We start from the raw sequence: 20,053 nt of genomic DNA, 5'->3' as shown, positions 1-20,053 counted from the left end.
TGATTCTAATGATACCCATGTGATTTATCCAGCAGATCCATGATCAGTGTGTGAAAAGAAATACAAAACTGACCTAATAAGCCATATCTGTGCCTTTGTATCCCACTGCTTTTTGAAAGAAGAGGAATCAGGGAACCTTATCACAAAAGACATCGAAAATGTGACATATTTCCTCGGGGATAATTGTGCTTTGTGTCTCGGTGGCCCACTTTACTCCATATTGATGCTTTGCTCCTCAGCTGCATCACATATAAAGTAATTTTTTAGGCGATCAATTAGCAAAGGTTTAGAACACACAACGTGACGGCATAATGTCCTCTATTGAGGAAATGTTTACTCTTTGCGTTTAATTGTTTAGCACAGTGAGAAAATACGTGTCATATTGGGTTGTATGAAGATCCTCAGTTCCCCTTTTAATCTGAGGGTTGCACCCTGTACCCATGCAAAAACACAACGCTGCTAAAGATAAAAAGCGACCAAAACAGTAGAGCATGTATACAGTGTTGAATGGCTCATAGAGGATATTTATGTAATCTTGTGGCACCAGGGCTGAGTCAAACCCGACTCAGAGCCGCTGTAGCAGAGAGAGGCCCAAGGACAGTAGCAAATGTACTAAATCCCTCGTAGACACAGAAAGTTAAGACACGCAGTGCTGCAATAAAACAAAGCCCAACCCATTTATCTGAGCATCCCACACAACCCCTGGCCCAGATTTACAGCCCCAGGCATCCAGAGCCACCAAATCTTCTGGCAGCCACTGCCACAGATATTGATAGGAAGAGCGGGAATCCCACCAAGGAATTCTGAGCTGAAGAGGTGAACTTTCCAAAACATGAGCTCTCCCTTAATGGTTCAGAAACAAACTATAACATGATATTAAATGTTATGTACTATAATCACATTGTAAATTGGGATACAATGTCCTATTGATTTTTGCTCCTTCTCTGAACTTGTCTAGCAAGTATCTTGTACTATGTGGCATTAAGAGTTTATGGATTGTTTGACAAAGCCCGGTCTTTGATGAGCATGTCTACCCCCCGGAGACGGAACACAGCCGCTATTCTATCAAGAGCAAAATGCCTGTTTGGAAACAAATAAAAAACAGACCCTTTCTCATCATTAGATCTAAAGCACTTAATCCTGCACAAAGGCAGCACTCCTCTTCCGCTAAAAACATTTGCTTTGTTTCTATCACATATGGATTTCCTTCTTGGAGTAAGTCTGCATACCAAGTTGCTAATGCTAGCTTGTGGAGTCAGAGTGCAATCTTCACCATTATGACTTTCTTAAGGTCAACCCAAGGGTGTGTTAACCGTATACAGATGCCTTTTAAATAATTCAAAAGTAGAAGTGTAGCGCTGAGATAGAAAAAGGAATGTGTCTTAACAAATGCTTTTCCTCCTGAAAACTTAAAGCATTGCAATTTGCCACTGTCATACGGCCGGCTTTGCATAAAAATCCGGATTTCATTCGAGTAAAAAATGTTCCTGATTTATATTTTTTCACTGGCAACTCATAAAACATGAAAATGTACAATACAAATCACCCACACACATAAACTCAAAATGAGACACACCTACACAGGCCAGTATTTATGCTAGCCAGGCTTTCTGTTCACTACAGAGATGAATATTGGTAAGTGCTCATGTGCTGCTCTGGCTCTGAGGGCTTTGCTTTTAGTGGCTATGAAAATAGCAGGGAGGCCTTGTAGTCACATGAAATTTTACAGCAGTTGTGTTTGCTCCTCGCAGAAGCTCCAAGGCTCTTCAGCTCGCGAACAACAATGGCCTTGTTGTTCCTTCTCATCTGCGTTCATGCCTGGTAAAATGAACATAAACTCTCTCCCCTCTGCAAGCCCGGTAGTAGCACTTGTATCTGCACAGTTCAGGCACAGAGGAATAGTTTTTCAAAGTGTCACCGTTTAGGGCATGGTTTGGATGTCAGCAGCCAACTGAATAAATAATGCGCCCTCAAGTTGCATTTGATGTAGCAGGATCCAATCTGATATGACTTATCACTCAAGGTAGCTAACATCCAGATGTTAGAGGAAAACCCTTTTTTCCCCTCAGGTTGCTAATGAAACATGGAACAGGCAGGATGTTTATAGCTGCTCCACCAACAAAGACATTAGGGGGAATGTTGAAAAAAAGTAGATGAGAGAAGTTGTTTCACAACAGCAAAATTGATTCAGAAATCGTTCTTCATGTGAAAGTCTGCTTGCATGCAAGGAGTTTGAGTACATATACAGTATCTACAGTATGTGTTGTGATTGCTCTAGGCGCATTTGCTTCAAAGTAGGCAGAGTAAAGGAAGAGAGATACAGTAGTAGCTCACAGTGCGTGCTGTGTGCAGTTTTTGAGGAAGTACAGACAACCCAAGGCCGAATTTGCCTGCAGTGTTTGGACATGGCCTACTTCTAAGCATTCAGTCATTAATGTGGTATTCTCTGTTTAAAATACACAAATTGGATTTTAATTCATTCCCAGAGTTCTGTGTTCAGAGGGTCTTTTCATCCCAATACATTCAGTGCTGAAATTCAACACAATGTATATACATTATGCTGTTGATCAAATATAATGGATTTTTAGAAGTGTTGACATCCTGTACGTGGTGCCTTGCTAAATGACCTTGAGTACCCTCAGCTTCATAGGGTGTGTGTGTTCGATACCGTAGTGGCCTACTCTTGTCTCACGGACTTTGTAGTGCCTGTGTGTGTTTGAATAATGTCCTGCAGGAGACACTCTAAGTGCAGCGTCTAGGACTCAGGCGTCAGCAGTAATATCAGGGCAACCTCTCCTCTCTCCTCTCCTCTCCTCTCCTCTGTGTGCAATGGCATGGGGGATAGTGAAGCATTAGAACTCATGAATTATAGCCATATTGTTAGCTCAATGTCACGGGACATAGTCGTGTTTCTGGTACCACCATGGCATCCGTCAAGCACTAAAAAAGGAGGAATTAGGGATTATGAAATGTGTATTAAGGGCATCACTGTGCACACTGTTTTGGACTTTCTTGATAAATTGAGCCAATTTCACTGAATAATGCTGCACTGAATTACGATGCCACATTTGCCACAATCTGTTGTGAGCTTAAGGCTGCTCTCCTGTTTGATCTGTAGGCTGCCTGGCTGTGCTATCACAGAGCCAGGTACGACGCTGTACTCTGTATCATAGTAAATGGATCTGTGCGTTTCCTAAAGACGGGCGGGGAAAAAAAGAGAAACCGGTGCAATAACAAAAGATGCATTACCTAATAGATTTGGCAGAAATACAGAGTTCAGGGCGGTCTGATAAAGCTGGGTTACAGAACTTTAATCAATCACTAAGAACACGAGCCAATTTAGGAAGAAGCTTGACATTCAAGATAGGCTTTCAGACAGGATTAGAAATAGTGAATGGAGAGTAGACATATCTGCCAGGGCGAACCCAAAGGACTGTTGTCAGGGGACATGTTCCCTCCTCCATGTGTGATATTGAGGCACGTCTCTGACTCACCCCCTCACACAAACACTCCCACCCCCTTTCATATCTGAAAAGTCACATTATGTCTTCCCGGTCTTGCCCCTCAGTTACACAAATGCAGATTTGGTAACAAGACAGCGCTGGTCTCCTCTGTTGTTTACATACTTCTTCAAGAAAGGGCGCTGTCATTTAAAATGTCCCTCGGAGCTCATCACAGTCTGGAGGAGTCTTTGGCCTTTCTAATAATATCTAGAATATCAATGTGTAAATGCAGTGAGCAATAAGACGGCGGCTCTTCTATGCAGACAAATGGGAGAGTCTCTGGAGGGAAAACAGCTGCTTTCTTTGCCTCGAGGACATGGTTCTGATGGTTTCTTTCTTTTTTTAACCAAGCTACACAAATGAAGCCTTTTCATTTGCTCTGCAACACATTCAAATAACTGGACACCATAAACATGTAAAGATAAATGTGAATATATCCTTAAATTGAATTGTTAATGAATCTATCTTTTTTCAAAAGCTTTCAGATTCCCTGAAGGGAAAACCTAGCATTTAGCTTCAGCCCTATAGCCTGAGGTTCAACTCCGGTGATTGATATCACCTCACTAATCCCTCCACATCTCCTCTAAATCCACCTGGCTGTAGCTCGGAATGAGCCTGTAATGTGATGAATTAACATGTCAATGCTCCAAACCACATTAACATCTCCGATTGTCATATTTTTTTTATGTGGATTATTAATTGTTGAAATGAAAGCAGTCAGGATTATATTTTTTTTTAGATTTATAAATCTATTTTACGGCTTTCCTGATGCTGTGAAGTACTATACAGCTCGTTTTCAAGATCAGATGGCATTTCACAGCAAACCTTTATCTGAAATGTCAAATATTGTATGCCATATAGTGGATAGATATTAAAGAGCTATTCACCTCTTATTAATAGCTGATAGAGGCCATGTGGCGCGGCATGTATTCGTTTGGTCTTTGTTTACGCTGAAGATGAAGGTCACCCCCTCATTAGTGCAGCAGCATCTTTTTTGATGTTGTGATATACATAGTAATCAAGCGTGGCTCACATCGCTGTTTACTGTTGACCTTTAGTTAAAAGCACATCACTGTCGAGTCGATTCCAAACTTAATTATGCTCCCATAAAACTCCAGGCATCATGTACAGTGGACAGACCCCATTTAATCTGCTGTCATTAGGCTACAGTAACCCTGTGCTCCCTCTGTACTGTAAATAGCGCCAACACCATAATGCTCATGAACCCATTATGCCTGTTTCATATAAGAAAATATATGCTGATGGTTTTGCCGTGTCAAGCTCACTTGTGTACAACTGGGCTTTTAGCTACAGTATGTATTCAGAAATCCTGCTTGTCACACAACAGTACACTTTGGCACCTCTCACTTCTCTGCAACTAGACATTTGCATGTCAATAGCATCAGTCTACCACTGTGCTTTTGGCTTTTGTGAACACTCTGAAAAGAAGCCATGTATTTGGGGGTCTTTGAAAGGAAACATCAGAATAATGTGTTAGGCGTTGCCGACTTCATTAACATGTTATTTTCTCCAAATTCATCACGTCTCATTTGATCATCGATCACGATTAATGACTCTAGGGCGTACAATTCAGGACAGTTTGTAAAGCACATGCACCATTTAAAGCATATGCCTCAAGGGAAATGGGCAGCTACAAACTGCTCTCTATGATGCAACACTCAGTGATACTTATAAATCAGATCGGATTAATGAATTCCCTAAGACTAGCAGTCTAACAACATGTTTTACCTAAATGTGGAATGTCTCTGGGTTTGCACATTACAGTAACTGCTGCAAATGCTAACGCACCTAATGCATTGTTAGCTCATTAATTTTACAGGCAGCATCTGGGTCATGTCTCCGCTTGGTAAATGTATTATTCTTTGGAGCCCTTTCACACCTACTGATAAAGCTGATCTTTCAATTTTCCCTAAGAACTGCAGCCTAGTTACCTTAAATTAAAGCTGTTATTTTGCTCATGAGGCCATGAACAGATTTATTTTCTCAACATATTAACAGTACATAATACACACACACAAATGCCCAAAGCTTTTACATTTCACAGTGAAGAGCCAACAGCGCTTTATTGTAAAACAATAAAATAAAAAATAAATTAATGTTACATTATTCTGGACAAGTTGTTCTGAATTTGTAATCATTGTCTGCAGAAACATAATTCAAAATGCAGTGGATGAAAGTGGTGAATTACATGCACTCAGTGCAGGGCTTCACTGCTTTTGAAATGGTGCATAGCTAAGTGTTGTCCTCAGGATGATCAGTTCTTCAAAGGACTGGCTTTGTATGGTTTATGAGGATACTTCTGTTTGTGTTTTAGCTTATGTGATGGGGTGTTGGTGGATGGGCAGCATATTAAAACCGCAATACTGCATTTTCTCTATCCTAAGCAGGACATATCCACCAAATTGTAGAAATTACTGCTTTGTAAATTACGCACATCCAGTTTTAGATGTATATTGTATGCTGCAATGACGATGTCAATCACGTTATCATTAAAACCATTCCTCAGGCCTGGGGGAACTCTTTTATTCTGTGAAAATAGTTGCTCTGCAGTGGGCTTTACTCTTAGTTGCATATCTGCATTTGATACAAGCTCTACAAATGATTATTCAGGCCAAGGACGACTACATGGTCTCCTTAACCCAGAGTAGAAAGGTCAATACTAGCCATAGGAGCCGATCCATCTAAGATTTTATAATGCAGTGCCAGTGAACTTAGAGCTCTGATTGTGAGAGATCAACTCCCTGTTGTAATTACCAGCCAGACCTCAATTAACTCACAGTTCAACTCTATATGTTTGTCAAGTGTAGAAAAAAGAGAGAAATGTTTCCCCCACTCCCATCCCTGTCAATTATTTGGTATGGCTTGTATTATGTTCAATGTGCTGCATAGTGTTAAACAAATTACTTAAAAAAAGACATGCTTTAAGCATTCAATACAGAGATCAAATTGGAAATAGGGATTCATCCAAAATTCATACTCTCATTAATTTCAAACACCAATCAATATTAATGTTAAGTGAGTTCTCTTCTCACGTAGTAACTCCTATCAACTGGCGGTGAAGTCCATGGAAAGCAACATTTTGTTACTCCTGCTGTAACATTACATCACGAGTAATACACAGCAAATCGCATTTGAAGTGATTGTAATAAACTTTGATTTGCTTGAAATACGTAGAGCCATGCCAGCGCTGTTCAGGATCCTTGCACTTGCCTGGATCTTTATTAGGGATGCATCCCAGAAGGCTAAAAATCCATCCTCCTTTCAACTGTAAGCCAGAAATTGATGTTAGTGCTGCCATGTTATACGTGCTGTCCTCACAGTGAAGGAGATGAGAGCAGCAGCCTGAAATATCTGCTGAATTCTCCTTGGTATGCTCAAGTGTATCCTCTCTAGGAATTCAATCACTTTTCACATGTTCTCACCAAGTCCGATCAAATGTGTATCACTTTCGTAGATGTGTGATGATATGACCAACTACATTCAGAAAGGTATCTGCGTTAATAATGCAAACATTGAATATCTGATTCACTGACATTTTGTAATAATATGCCTGATGAAAATGCTCTTTGGATATTTACCCAGTCATGATGCTGAAATGAAACACATTGAAGCAAAATCTGGTCCACTCTTCTTCTCTTTGACTCTGAGCAATACTCATGTGAAATTGGTGTTGAAGATGATAACACTAAGAGTGTACAGCCATTTACAGTAGGTAGCTTTCTGTGGCTGTACTTACACAGCGGTGCTTTGAGCTGAATGCTGAAAAATCCACATGCTTACAATGAAATAATGCTGCACTGTTCAACATACTAACATTAACTGAAGCACTTAAAACTAAGTACATCTGAGGCTTATGGGAAGGTCAGTTGGATATCATTCCATGTCAACCCATCCCTCACATTTTACTGGGATATTTTACCGACCAAACCAGTGCTGAGTTCAATAAAATGCAACAATATGTGCAAACGGTAAGTAGACTGCATTTATTTATCTACAGACCAATTAAAACCCTTAACAACACAAGCCAACAGCCACACACTCATTCATACACTGATGGAAGAGGCTGCAATGCAAGGTGCCCACCTGCTCCTCGCTAATGGTTAGGGGTTCATTGTCTTTCTTTAAGGATACCCCCAGCAGAATCTTCTGACTAGACCAGAAGTCCTCTCTACCTCCTGAGCCAAGCCGCCTAGATATCCAATGGGAAATGGTCTGTACTGGATTATTTGAAATGAGTAGAATAAACACAAGTGTCCTATTTTAATTAGACTTCCCTTGTTTGTGGTAAATGATTTGACGTTGTTTCTTGAAGACATCACAAAGACCGCTTTTACCTCTTTCGTTAGCAGCACTTTAGAGCTGTGTTGGCAGGGTGATAGGAATCGCACACAAAACACTTTGTCCCGAGATCAGATCCCGCCCTGCAATTGGCATCTGTTGGAGGGTGGATAATAAGTATACCATGTGTAAGCCCTAATGTGTTTACATACAGCAAAATTAGAGACAGACCCAATACTAGCTTCTCTTCTCAAAGAATCCCTGTGGGCTACTTGAGTGATTTGCTACTTTGAGTTTTTTCAGTAGGACTGTCTAGTGGGACTCTGCAGTGGATCAATAAGAGTTAGGATGATGAACTGTTGGGGAAATTTCTTTATTTATCAATTTAAAAAAGAAATAAGTACGCTCCCTAGTGCTTTTCCGTCTAATTGAGTCAGTTTGCTTTGATTAATATCCCTATTCTCCAACATATTGTTTCACATATCGTATCAATGCCTAAATCGTATCTGACATTCTTAGAGATGCACAACCAGTCAAGAGAAAAAGAGGCAATATAGATGTAGGGACAGGCCGACTGCCTCAACCTGCAGCTTTAGGACTTCTAGATCAAATCTGTCATTTTAGTCACCAAGAGCAAACAGTTGTTTCAAGCACCGTCAGCATTTAACAGAATGGCCATTATTTATTTGCTGTGTAGCCGCACGATTCATCTCAACATGTACTCACCTGGAATCTGTCTTTATTTGGCCTGCCAAGCTCACCCCTCCGTGTTTCCTTGGCTGTTTGGCTGGTAATGATACTCAAGGCAGCCTTTATCCAGCAGCCAGGAGAAGGAGTGGAGACACGGCTTAGCAGGCGTCCACAGCAGCGGCGCCTTCATTCCTCACCATCTCCCTTTCGTTTCTTTAGAAATATGTCAGCATCTCCGCGGTGATTAGCAGTCAGAATGTGCTGTGTCTTTGTCCTTGATTTAATGCCAAATCTCCTAAGTAATAATGACTGCACAGGCTCTGTGTCTGATGGAAAAAGCAAAGGAGCGGAAGTATGGGCCCTCATCCCTCACTGTTACTGTATAGTAGCACTGGTTCCCAGCTGGAGCCGTATGAAGTCCCAGTTTGCTTTTGACATTTTATGAATGCTGTTTCTGAAACATGCCAATCTCCTTGATTTAATATGGCGGACTGTTGTTTGTCAAGGCAGGGAGCTTGTATGCGGAGCGTGCCGGTGAGAGGAGACGTGCAGTATGTACATTCCTTATTGATTTCTCTGTGTTGAATTTCATGTTTGCCTATTTAGGAATAAACATGTGTGAGCGGACAATTTACAGATATATCTACCGAGTTATTGACAAGTAGGAGGCAGGGAGCAATCCTAACGTAAGCTAAGCTTGTCTCAAAATGGAGCACCGATTTAGACTTTCTGGAACACAAATTGAACGTGAAGACACTAAATTAAGTTATGTCGTTGCCTCTCACATTTTAATGAGTTCAGCTGAGGTAACCACCCAAGTACATAGGTTTCTGCTTCCTGTCTTGTTGCCTGTCTCTTATCGTTCCTATAATGGCACTTTCAGCCTTTGTTAAAATGTAACAGCACCAGAAGCATTTGTAATCAGTGATTACACTCTCTCAGGTCAGGATGGCTCACTTCATTTGAAGTTAGATGTTCCGGAGGACTAATGCAGCTTTGTGAATGCCTTTGTTGCAGTCTAATAACAGAGCGGTGAGAGAGTCAGAAACTCCATCTACTGAGAACTTTTATTGGTTCCTTTTTTAACAGAGTCCATTCAGCCTCTCTCTAAGGGATGTTGGGGCGTAGGAGTACATTTGGCTCTGTGCTCATACTTGTATTGCAATGCAGAGATCTCTCCACTGTAAAAGAACAAAGGGTCTTCTACACTAAGCTTACACGGCTGTGGGCTCCGACCAAAATAAAGAGGAATAAAGTCTCTGTATTTTCTTCTAAATACAGAATCTGCATGGGGACAACTCACGTGTTGTACTGTCGGGGTGCTTTTGAATATTGATGAAGTAGGATGGGACTGGCAGAAATGAACATTTCCTGTTAATCAGGAGCCAAAGAATTGTGGAGGATGGCGTTTAACGGCTTTTACTCGTGGAGTGCCGTCTTGCATTAAGGGCTAATAACCTTCCTTAGACTCAGCTCAGCGCCCCTCTATCCTCCCCCCGCCCACATCACCGGCACAGTTGTATTTATTATGTGCAGCAAGGCCACGGTGATGAGACGATCAATATTTCTGGGATGATGAGGGAGAACTCATGCAATCTGTCTCTTTCTGTTCCTCCCTTGGCAGTGCTTCAGCAGGTAGAGAGATCAGAGCCGAGAGGACCTCTGAGATGCTGTTGGAGGGGAGACTGATGAAGTCCTCTGTGCTGTGTGTCCTCTAAACACACACACTCCATCACACTGTCCTATGTCCTTGCTACGTCCTGATTAAAAATGTTGACCTGATGTATTTTATCTCGACAAGAATTAGTGTTATCGCACTTATTCTGCTGCTGTGTTTGCAGATCTAAACATATCTGGCCTCAGTCGTACTGGAAATTGAAAGTCGTGTATCCATGGTGAATAATAAGGTGCCCTTTTGGAAACTTTTCTTGGGAAGTCACATTTCTCTGTTAAAGGAATCAGTGTTGATTATTAATTGTATTAATTTCAATTCAAGTTGAACATTATTTTAAGAGGACATTTAGACAAAGGTCATCCAACACCTTCTTCAGTGTTATTTGTTTACTAATTCGCCTAAAGTCTTTCCCACCATTTTCTCTCTCTTCGATGTCTAACTATTTTCTATTATTTTATCCATTATCCATTGTTATTAGTTGTAGTTTCTGAGAAATCATGTTTTCCACATAATTTCCTTCAGACGACAGGTCTCAAAACTGGGCAGCGGTTGCCATGGCGAAGAGCCCAGTCACAATCACAAGTTCAATACTATGCTATTGCTATACCTGTGAATATAAACCACCAGAAGTGCAATTTTAACCCCCAACCCCAGAGCCCCCACCTCCTTGAAAAAGGTATTACCTAATTTCAGTCAGACAACTCCCGTGTTTCTTTAACATGTTTATTAGAAGCAGCATATAGTTGAGTTTGGCGTCTAGGCTCGGGCCTCATCACTCCACATATATATACATAGCACGATGAGTGATGATTAAATAACTAACAACGAGCCTACAGGTGGAAGCTGGGGTGGAAGCTGGTGGTGGGGCAGGCAAGCAGCAGCGACGTAGAGGTAGCTGCAGCAAAGCAGCAGCAAGCAATGCATAGAGAGAGATCTGGCAGGTTAAATAGAGCGGCATATTAAGGAGACTCTGTTTGGTTGGTTGTAGAGTGGCAAGGGGCGTTAGGTATGAATGCAGCATAAGTGCTCGAGTTGACTGCCTGAACTAGCTCGCAGGCTTTGCCCCATTCATGTTTTCAATTCAAGGCTTTATTGTCATTTGCACATTAGCTACAGTGTAGATAATGGCAATGAAAAACTTAGGTCACAGGCTCCTCCAACAGTGCGACATGTTTTAAACTTGTACCTGTGCATGCAGGCATTCTGAAATGTACCCGCGGTATTCTGTCAGGAGATGCAGTTACTTAAATCAACTAATATTAGAAGAGCTGTGTGTAAAGAACAGGTTGTTAGCCGCTAGGCTAATTTATGCAGTCTAAAATGCCTTAAGCTTAAACCAACCGTCGGGATTAACCCCATGCATTCGCCCCTCCCCCTCCAGGTAGGCCCATTCGGGCCCCCCTGTTAGTCGAATCCCTAACGTAATATAATCTAGTGAACTGATGTTTGTTGCTCGAATTCACCTCGGTAGCCATAATTAACATCTCTCCAAGTTTGAATGTATCCAGGGATGTATTCAAGACCTTTTATCTAAGAGCCAGATATGTCCTGTTCTTAATGTTATTTATTGATCATTTAAGCAGGAGCATTTCATGCTGATCCGCGCTATAGAAGAGCTCTAAATGTGAGTAAAGTGATATTAGCTGTGGGAGAAATTCCAGCACCAGGGGCGCCTGAAAAAGCTTCTCTCACTTTGCAACTCTTTAATGTTCAGTTTTAGTTGAAACTGTTTTGGAGAGGTGTTTATTCAACTTAACGGTCATTTTGCTGTAGTTTGCGGGGCTATTTCATTTTATAGCATTATACTGACAGGTGTTTCCAATATTTTGTCACTGATATACTGTAAATAGGTTTTATTGATGGAAGTGGAGTGAATATAAATGGGATGGAATACATGTTATAAAAATCTCTGTGTATAAGGCGATACAATTAAACAGCACATCAAATACAGCCTTTTAAATGACCATTACGTTTGATGAACACTTTTATAGAATAGTTTTTTAACAAAAGCTGAATCGTATAACTTATGTGGAAGTTTTTGTTATGTAATGTAATTAAATAGTTAATATATGTTTTTGTAGGTGTTATTTGTTGAGCGGTTTGTACTCTGATAAAGGTCCACCTAGGTTCAAGTGTTTCACTGTAGCTGAGCCCATAAATGCTGTGGTATGTAGCACTGGTCAATACTTTACACTTGTCTTTTATGAAAAATAAACAGGATAGAATAACTTTCAACAATATAGTTCATAGTCTTTGGATATGGCAGAGTCATCTGCTAGGTTTTCAGCTCCTGCTAGAAAGGAATCCCGTTGAGCAGTGAGGGACTTTGTTAGCTTGACTCTTCTAAATGTTGACACCTTTGCAAGCCCTTAGCCTCCAGCAATGCATGCCTTTTAGTCCCCAGATTGGATATGGATGGCTTTTCATGTATTATCACTTAGCAGGTGCTCACTGCACCAGAGCCGAATTGTCCACCACACACATGCAAGTGGTGTGGCCTCAGTGAGAGTGGGTTTACCTGACATGTTTACAAAATGTACTGTATCGGTGGACTTTCACAACTTCCACAGGCAGGCTCTCCATAGCTCCATGTCTGCCGCAAATAGGGAAAGCTGCCTAGCGGTAACAGCACCTCCAGGAACGTCAGGATTGCTTTCTCTCAGTGGTTAGTGGCCTTCCAACAGCTTGTGATACATTATAAATCATTTACACAGTCATTTTGGAATGCAATATCCTCCTCTAAATGCTGGCTTTTCTTCTCCATTGTTATTAGAATGAATACTGCAGTAGGCGCACAAGGCTGAGGGGGACCCTTTAGCCACAGAAATTGAAAATTGATCAGACAGTGTGGGAAGGTGTTGTCCCTGACACCACTGGATCACCATGGGACTCTTTATTAGCATTTTAAGCAATGTCATTGGAGTTAGCTGTGCAGCCTGTAGCCTCATCCTCCTCTGGTTCTTCTCCTGTTCATCCCAAAAAGAGATCTCTTGTAACTGCAAACAGGGGAGATTACATTTAAATTGTATCTTGTTCATATCTCTACCGAAGGGAGGTGTAGGGAAAAGACTGCATGACATTAAGCCGGGCATGACATTTTTATCATGCTCTTATGTTTCTGTGTATGACTCCTGCTCTTGGATTTTAGTTATGTTTTCCTAGTAAATGAAACTAATCTTAAAGTAAATGTTCACAACTTCCTTGTTGTCTGTTGTCCATACATTTTGTACAGGCTTTGCAGGCTAGAATCTGTGTTTACTTTCAGACAGGCCTTTAAAATATCTCACCACTCAGTTTTTTTTGGTTGCAAAATCCCTTTTTTTTTTTTACTACTATTACTTATTGTACTGCATCTAAACAGAGGAACACTGTTTGGTAAAAGTTAAACTCAAAAGGATGTAACTCTGGATGATACCCACTTGATTTGACTCCGACTGCAGAAGCCTCATATCAGCTTCACATAAACTTTGCAATTAATTTTTCTGCAATTTCCCCCCCCCATCACTTCCATTGTAAGCATTATGAGAGATGGTATGTTAAAGCTTAGCATAAACAGTAGGAATGATAACATCAATCAAAACCTCGTTTAGTGTTCTTACGGACATCTGACATTTGTTTTAAGCCAGATGTAAAGAAAAATTGTCCATCTATCTATACATTTTGGCCTTTGAAGTAAAGAATAATTAATTACCCACTGATAGTTGATGCCTTTCACATTTTACTTGTCCTAGTGGAATTATTACGCACATCTTGAGAAGTTGCCCAGCAGTTAATTGCAATATCAAGCTAAAGGCAGGTTGAATTTGTGGATTGATGATAACAGAAAGAGCTCTGTCATGTTTATGTGAGCTGTTTTATGTCATGCCAGAAAGGGACTCCACAAGTCAATCAAAATGAGTGAATAAAATGGGATTGAACCGGTGGGCTGTCAGGGAGATGTCATTAATTGTCTTGTCCTCTTCTCTTGCAGCACAGGATAGAAGATAGAAGAGAACGGTGAATGAGGACTTCCGTGCGGAGAGGCATCTGTGACCGTTTCTCCTCGTCTGTAAGTCGGCGGGCTCCAGTATCGCAGCTGATGACTGTCCCTCAGGTGGCTGGACTGCAGGGCTGAGCGGGACGTTTTTTTTTGCTGAGGGGGGTGCCCCGGCTTGTATGTTGGTCACTTGCAGTTGCACTCGCTCACAAGGACCATGTGGTTCTCTCCAAGGAGAAGTCGTCTCCCCTCGCAGAACTGGCACAGTGCCCACAGTTGCACCAATGTGTCCTTGTGGGTGTTGAGCTTTTGTTGGTGTTTTGTGGCCGTGAGAGGTCAGAACTACCACCCAACTGTAAACACGCAGTATGGGAAACTCAGAGGGGTAAGGGTGCCCCTGCCCAGTGAGATTCTGGGGCCCGTGGACCAGTATCTGGGGGTCCCATACGCCGCGTCCCCAGTGGGAGAAAAGCGCTTCATGCCCCCGGAGCCCCCTTCCTCCTGGTCAGGGATCAAGAACGCCACTCACTTTGCTCCAGTCTGCCCACAAAATATTCACAACGCTGTGCCAGAGATCATGATGCCTGTATGGTTCACCTTCAACCTGGATATAGTCACGACTTACATACAGGATCAACACGAAGATTGTCTTTATCTCAACATCTATGTTCCAACTGAGGATGGTGAGTGCGTGGAGTAAACAGGGCCCAACTTTTCCTCCTACTCTTCTGTCTCTGCCTCCTTCTCGCTCTGTCTTTCTTCTTTAATTTTGGGTCACCTCTGTGTTTTGCGCTGAGCATGACCTGTTGTCTGGCGCATGCCGTGTCCGTGTCCATCATCTCAACCTCCCATCTTGACTTGGTCTTTCATTTAGTCTTTTCATCAACTCTCCCCTTCCATGCCACTGTTAGAGGTTCCTCTTTTGATGACTTAATGACTTATTAATATGACTGAATAAAAAAAGAAAAAAAAACAAAGAAATCTAATCATACAAGGAACAGATTGGAAATACTTGGTGCACCTTCCTACCCTCACTGTCTTGACTGTTCTGGGGATCTTAGCCATTAGTCATTTGTAGCCTGCCTCATAAGTGAATGATCTACTACTGTAGGGTTGGTGAAATATTCTGTCTGGTACACGAGAGGCCTGTGGCATCAGCCTGACCTATGTAAGACCCTTTACTCTCCTTGCTTTATCCAGTTTGTCCTTGCACAAAGCTCAAACCAGGTTTTGTGCAAAAGGCAAACATAGATTGGGCTCCACCTTGACTAAGATTTCTAGATATTGACTCTTTTTAATGGCCCCCATTATTTTTGCCACTTTAAGGAGACACACACAGGAAGAAAATGGGCTTGAAATGTTAAGTGCTCTGAGAATCAAATGTGCAATGTCAAATAACACTTTCACTTATCAGATTACAATGCAAACCGCAAAACGTTGGAAATCTAGCCCCTCTGCCTGCTGTGTGGCTGTAATGGGTCTTAAATAGAAGTGCATGTGAATATGGGCTTCCTGTGTCCCAGGATGCAGCAAATTCATTCTACCATTTTGGAATATTTCTGCAGCAACACCCCAGTTACTTTCTCAACAGGTCCTCTGTTGTTCTTGTTGTTAATGATGACTGGGATGGGGAGGGAAGAGGGTGAAGGTGGGGGGTCTGACTCAGTCTGAGCTGTTGCATGTCACATGCAATCTTTTCCAGAGTTCTCTGTTATTTTGTAGTTTTTCCATTCATTTTACAGTCAAAAGAATATCCAAGGAATGTGCCAGGAAACCCAACAAGAAAATGTGTAGAAAAGGAGGTATGTAAAAAAAAAAAGAAAGACAACACGGAACGAAAGAAAGGAATTGAAAGAGTGAAAAGGGGAGGAGTGATGGGTGCATCCTTCCAAAGCTGACAATATCACCACCTATCAACTCCCAAATCAAAGTGCTAATTGAGATGAACGTGGGACTCGTGACTCAGATCAACCTTGACATGAGTGTAAGAGATGTGTGCGTGTGTGTGCGTGAGAGTGTGTGTGTGTGTGTGTGTGTGTGTGTGTGTGTGTGTGTGTGTGTGTGTGTGTGTGTGTGTGTGTGTGTGTGTGTGTGTGTGTGTGCGCGTGCTGAATTGTGGTTTTACTACAAGAGTGTGTGAGGCAATGAACATGCCAGTCCCTAAATAAATAATGACGCTTTGTCAAGCAGTAGATCATGATGTCTAAGAATAACATGTATTTTATTTATTTTACATGATTGTATGGCTTTTTCATGTTCAGAGTGGAATACTGTTTAAATCCAACGGTTTATTAAATCAGAAGCATGAGTGCCGCTTTGAAATACTACAAGATAAAACTCGACTTGGTATGCAAAAAACTTAAGTAATGTTTCAGACTGCTCTGACAGCACTTAAGGACACCAGCTTATTGGAAGTATTTGTCAAACATGACACCTGAAAGCGTCAGAGCCTCAGCCGTTGATTACATTTCTACTCAAATCTGGAGGGCCACCTCTGTCTTACATTTATGATTCACAATTGTTCTAATAGGGGGTTGGTGGGGTATTTTATTGGCATGACAGCTTTCATCCATCCATGTGGGAAATACTAAAACACACAGTCATGGAGAGACACAGCCCAATTTCATTAGCTACAGCTAAAGTCTCTGTTGATAACAAAAGAGGGATCAATCTCTAAGCCTGCCTGAAGGCACTAGGAGACCTTACAAGTTGCCTGAAGACTGACCCTGAGCATACCTCGCTCCACAGCAAAGATTCCGTTTCAGCTGAGACCTCGGCTGTTGATTTCCATGGAGGCAGGAAGCAGCTATTGGCCTGACTCGGTGCTCTCGTACATTCTGCTTTGGTAAACCAATTTAGTTAGAGACAGACTGGCCCTCCAGGCACTTCTGCTTCTGAATTAGTCCCAGTTGTGGAATATACACAGAAATATCTCTTTAATATTCCCCTTCCACGTGGAATTTTTCAATTATCTTCCCCATGTCTGGTAATGAGAAAATGGTTTATCATAAGTTTCATATGTTGGTTTTGTGACACATTATTGTGCATAAAAATGATTGCTGCATCGTTCTTAATGCACAAACACAAAGGTTGTAATTTTCAGTCTGGCTGGAAACTCTCTTTATTTCAATTGCACCGCTTTTTACACTGCTTTCTACTAATCTTGGCTTATGTTGAATTAGCGGTGCAAATGAAGCATCATTTATCCTTCCTAGGCAATGTAGCAAGCAAGCTCTGAAGCATACTTTCTTGTTTTTGTTAAATGTTTCCAACGAGGAAGTTAAAGTCATGTTTGACAAATTTAAAGGGAATTGGGAAACACTTTAATGGTTCATCATCACTCCCCCCATTAAATATTTTTAATTAGTGCCATTTCAACAGTTAGATATCTTCCATAAAATTGGTATTAATAAAATGGGTATATATTTAAAAGTATATTTAAAGTGTTGCGATGCTTTCAATAGAGACCTGTTTAATGGAGTAGAGTCATACACACCGTGCATATTCAGTACTAATAACACCTTCACTACCAATTTTACAATCTGTATCTCTATGAATGTGGTTCCTCTGGAGGAGAGAGTGATTAACTTACACAAAGAAGTATGATATTTGACTTCTGATTAAATGGTTGTGTGATTGTTGCCAAGCAACAGTATGCAGTTGTGACTGTAGCGGAGGAAATGGCTATCTTACCTAGCGTGAAGCACCTTTGTAGCAATAGTGATTATTTTATGCAAGCAACAACCTCCGGGTCTAAAAAGAGAAGCCAATAAAGAAGTATCTTAAACCTGCATTCTCTCTATTATCCAGGAGTCTAAAAGAAGTTGATAGATAGAACATTGTGTAGAAATCTGTAAGAAAATGACTTATTTATAGTTTACTTGTCTCCGTACACATTTTCGTGATGAGTTTGTTATCTAAGTATCTAGTCTAACGTTTTCTTTTTCTTTGCATGTTTCTATTCAGAGAAACATCGTTTAGCGCGTGGATACCTTGTCATCTATATTCATTAATCATTACATTATTTCAGTCTGTATTTAGTTTATTTAAGTTTATTTTGAGATTTTTGTTGCAGTTTATTTTAACCTAAAGCTTTAAATCCGAAAACCCATTGGTGATGCCATTATCACTTCGTCCACCTGTTACATACAAGACAGGAGGCTAGTATGTTACCATTTGATCAGTCTGGAGCTTGTGTACATCTAGATAACCCTTTAATGAATTAGAGGTATGGTTGTACGAATACACTTGAACAAAATCTTGTTTTACAAGAGTTTGAGAGTTATTAAGGAAGTCTGCTTTTCAGATCCTGTGCTATTAGCATCCTACTGGGTATTGTGCAGGGAAACCACTTATTGTGCTGTTATCAAATATGTAGCTCATGTTCCTTCATTAAACAGGGTGAAAGCCCTTAAACTGCACAGTCGTGCCCTGACAAATAATCAGAGACTCATTAAAAAAAGAATGGAAGGCTCTATAGTAGATGTTCCTATATTCAGTATCGTTTGTTCAGAGCTTGGATTGTTGTGCAGCTAATTTTGGCTGTGCAAAATCAACAGCCCACTGGTCTTTGTTCAGGAACAAATTGATGTTTACACCAACTAAAAGGCAATTTAGAGAATGGCTGTCCTTTCTTTAGCTAGACTAGCGCAGCACTGCGTGTCCAAGATGTCTGAGCAGGTAGTCTAATTTGCAAGATCAGCATCGCAGCCCACTCCTCTCTCTGAAGTCGCCTTATAGTGTGCACACAGGGCACATAGCAGCAGACATGTAAGCCTTGGTTATATCACTCAGTCATTTTCTCTTCTCTCGGTCAGAGTGAATGGAGTGAAGAGAGGGGTAATGATGTGCAGCTAAGCACTATTCAGCCTCAGAGTGCTAGATTGGCTCGAGATGGGTCCATTTTGTGAGGACAAAGCCTTATGAGGTCAATCGCTTCTTTAAAAGAGGTTTACATTGTACAACTGATTGTCAAACTGTAAAAAGAGATCTATAAATTCACATCCTTCTGATGAGATCCTCATTGAGGCGTTTTGCAGGTTATAAGGAGCACTCACTGTGCTGCATGCTGCCTGTTTATACAATACGAGCATTATTTTCTACGGGGTTTTACAACATCCCGCTTGTAAATAATGTCCTTAGGGTCCTTCACACTGCTCTCGCTGTATATCACAGTTCTGAGATATATCTGAGATCAACCGTCCTGACTTCTAAATGCATGCCTCATCATGAGTCTATTTGAGATATGTGCGGTGGAATCTGTTGTACGCTTTGGCTTGATTTGGACCACTTAACTATCATTCTTATGCAGCCCTCACAGGCAGCAGGCTGCCATGTGTTATAGAACCAGTGCCAGTACTGAGCAGCCCTATCAGTTGCCAAACCTGTAGATTAAGTACCCGAACAGAAACACTAGACAATTTTTTCCTCTTACCAGGATGACCTCCAGATGCTAGAGCGCTATGAAAGCTGGAAAAGGAGCCCTGATCCCGGTTAGCCTGCGTCTAGGCCATGGCGCTCAGTTACACACCATGGTAATCCCGTTCGTTGGCCAACTCACCCCTGCCTCGGGGAAGAAGGGGGTGCTGCCGAGAAAATCTGTACGCCAAGCAGACAGCACAAAAACTTTCCAAGAAGAAAAGAACAAATATTGGCTTTTGCTATTTGACAGAAAATCACTTCCATAATCTTCTGTGACCATCTATATGGCACAGTTTGTGACCCCAGTGAGTGTAGGCTACCCAGCCAACAGCAGATACAGTCACACACTGACTTGAGATGCAAGACGCGACCTAATCAGGAAGTGCCTATTCAGAAGCCTTCTGCTGCTGAGCTGTCCAGCTTCCACGGTCAACCCAGGGCTCAATATCTCAGTTCTGTTTGTTGTTTATCCCAAAACAAAGAGGGATT

General features: G+C 41.4%; 1 protein-coding gene across 4 annotated transcripts in view; it reads left to right on the top strand.

Moving 5' to 3' along the window:
* The window catches only part of nlgn3a (neuroligin 3a), a 131,886-nt gene that overhangs the window by 11,931 nt on the left and 99,902 nt on the right, over positions 1 to 20,053 (top strand). Inside the window, exons 2-3 of one of the 4 annotated variants that reach the window (XM_034232600.1) lie at positions 14,143 to 14,826; positions 15,886 to 15,945. The exons of 1 other annotated variant lie outside the window; for it this stretch is intronic. In XM_034232600.1, coding sequence (XP_034088491.1) covers positions 14,361 to 14,826; positions 15,886 to 15,945 — 526 coding nt within the window. In that variant the 5' untranslated portion in view covers positions 14,143 to 14,360. Of the gene's footprint in view, positions 1 to 14,137; positions 14,827 to 15,885; positions 15,946 to 20,053 lie in introns of all 4 variants that reach the window. 2 more of the 4 variants (XM_034232598.1, XM_034232601.1) reach the window with 2 other exon arrangements.

This window comes from Gymnodraco acuticeps, unplaced genomic scaffold (genome assembly GCF_902827175.1).
Source record: "Gymnodraco acuticeps unplaced genomic scaffold, fGymAcu1.1, whole genome shotgun sequence".
Taxonomy (NCBI): domain Eukaryota; kingdom Metazoa; phylum Chordata; class Actinopteri; order Perciformes; family Bathydraconidae; genus Gymnodraco; species Gymnodraco acuticeps.
The sequence above is the reverse complement of the archived record's forward strand: the minus strand, read 5'-3'. Positions and strand labels throughout refer to the sequence as shown.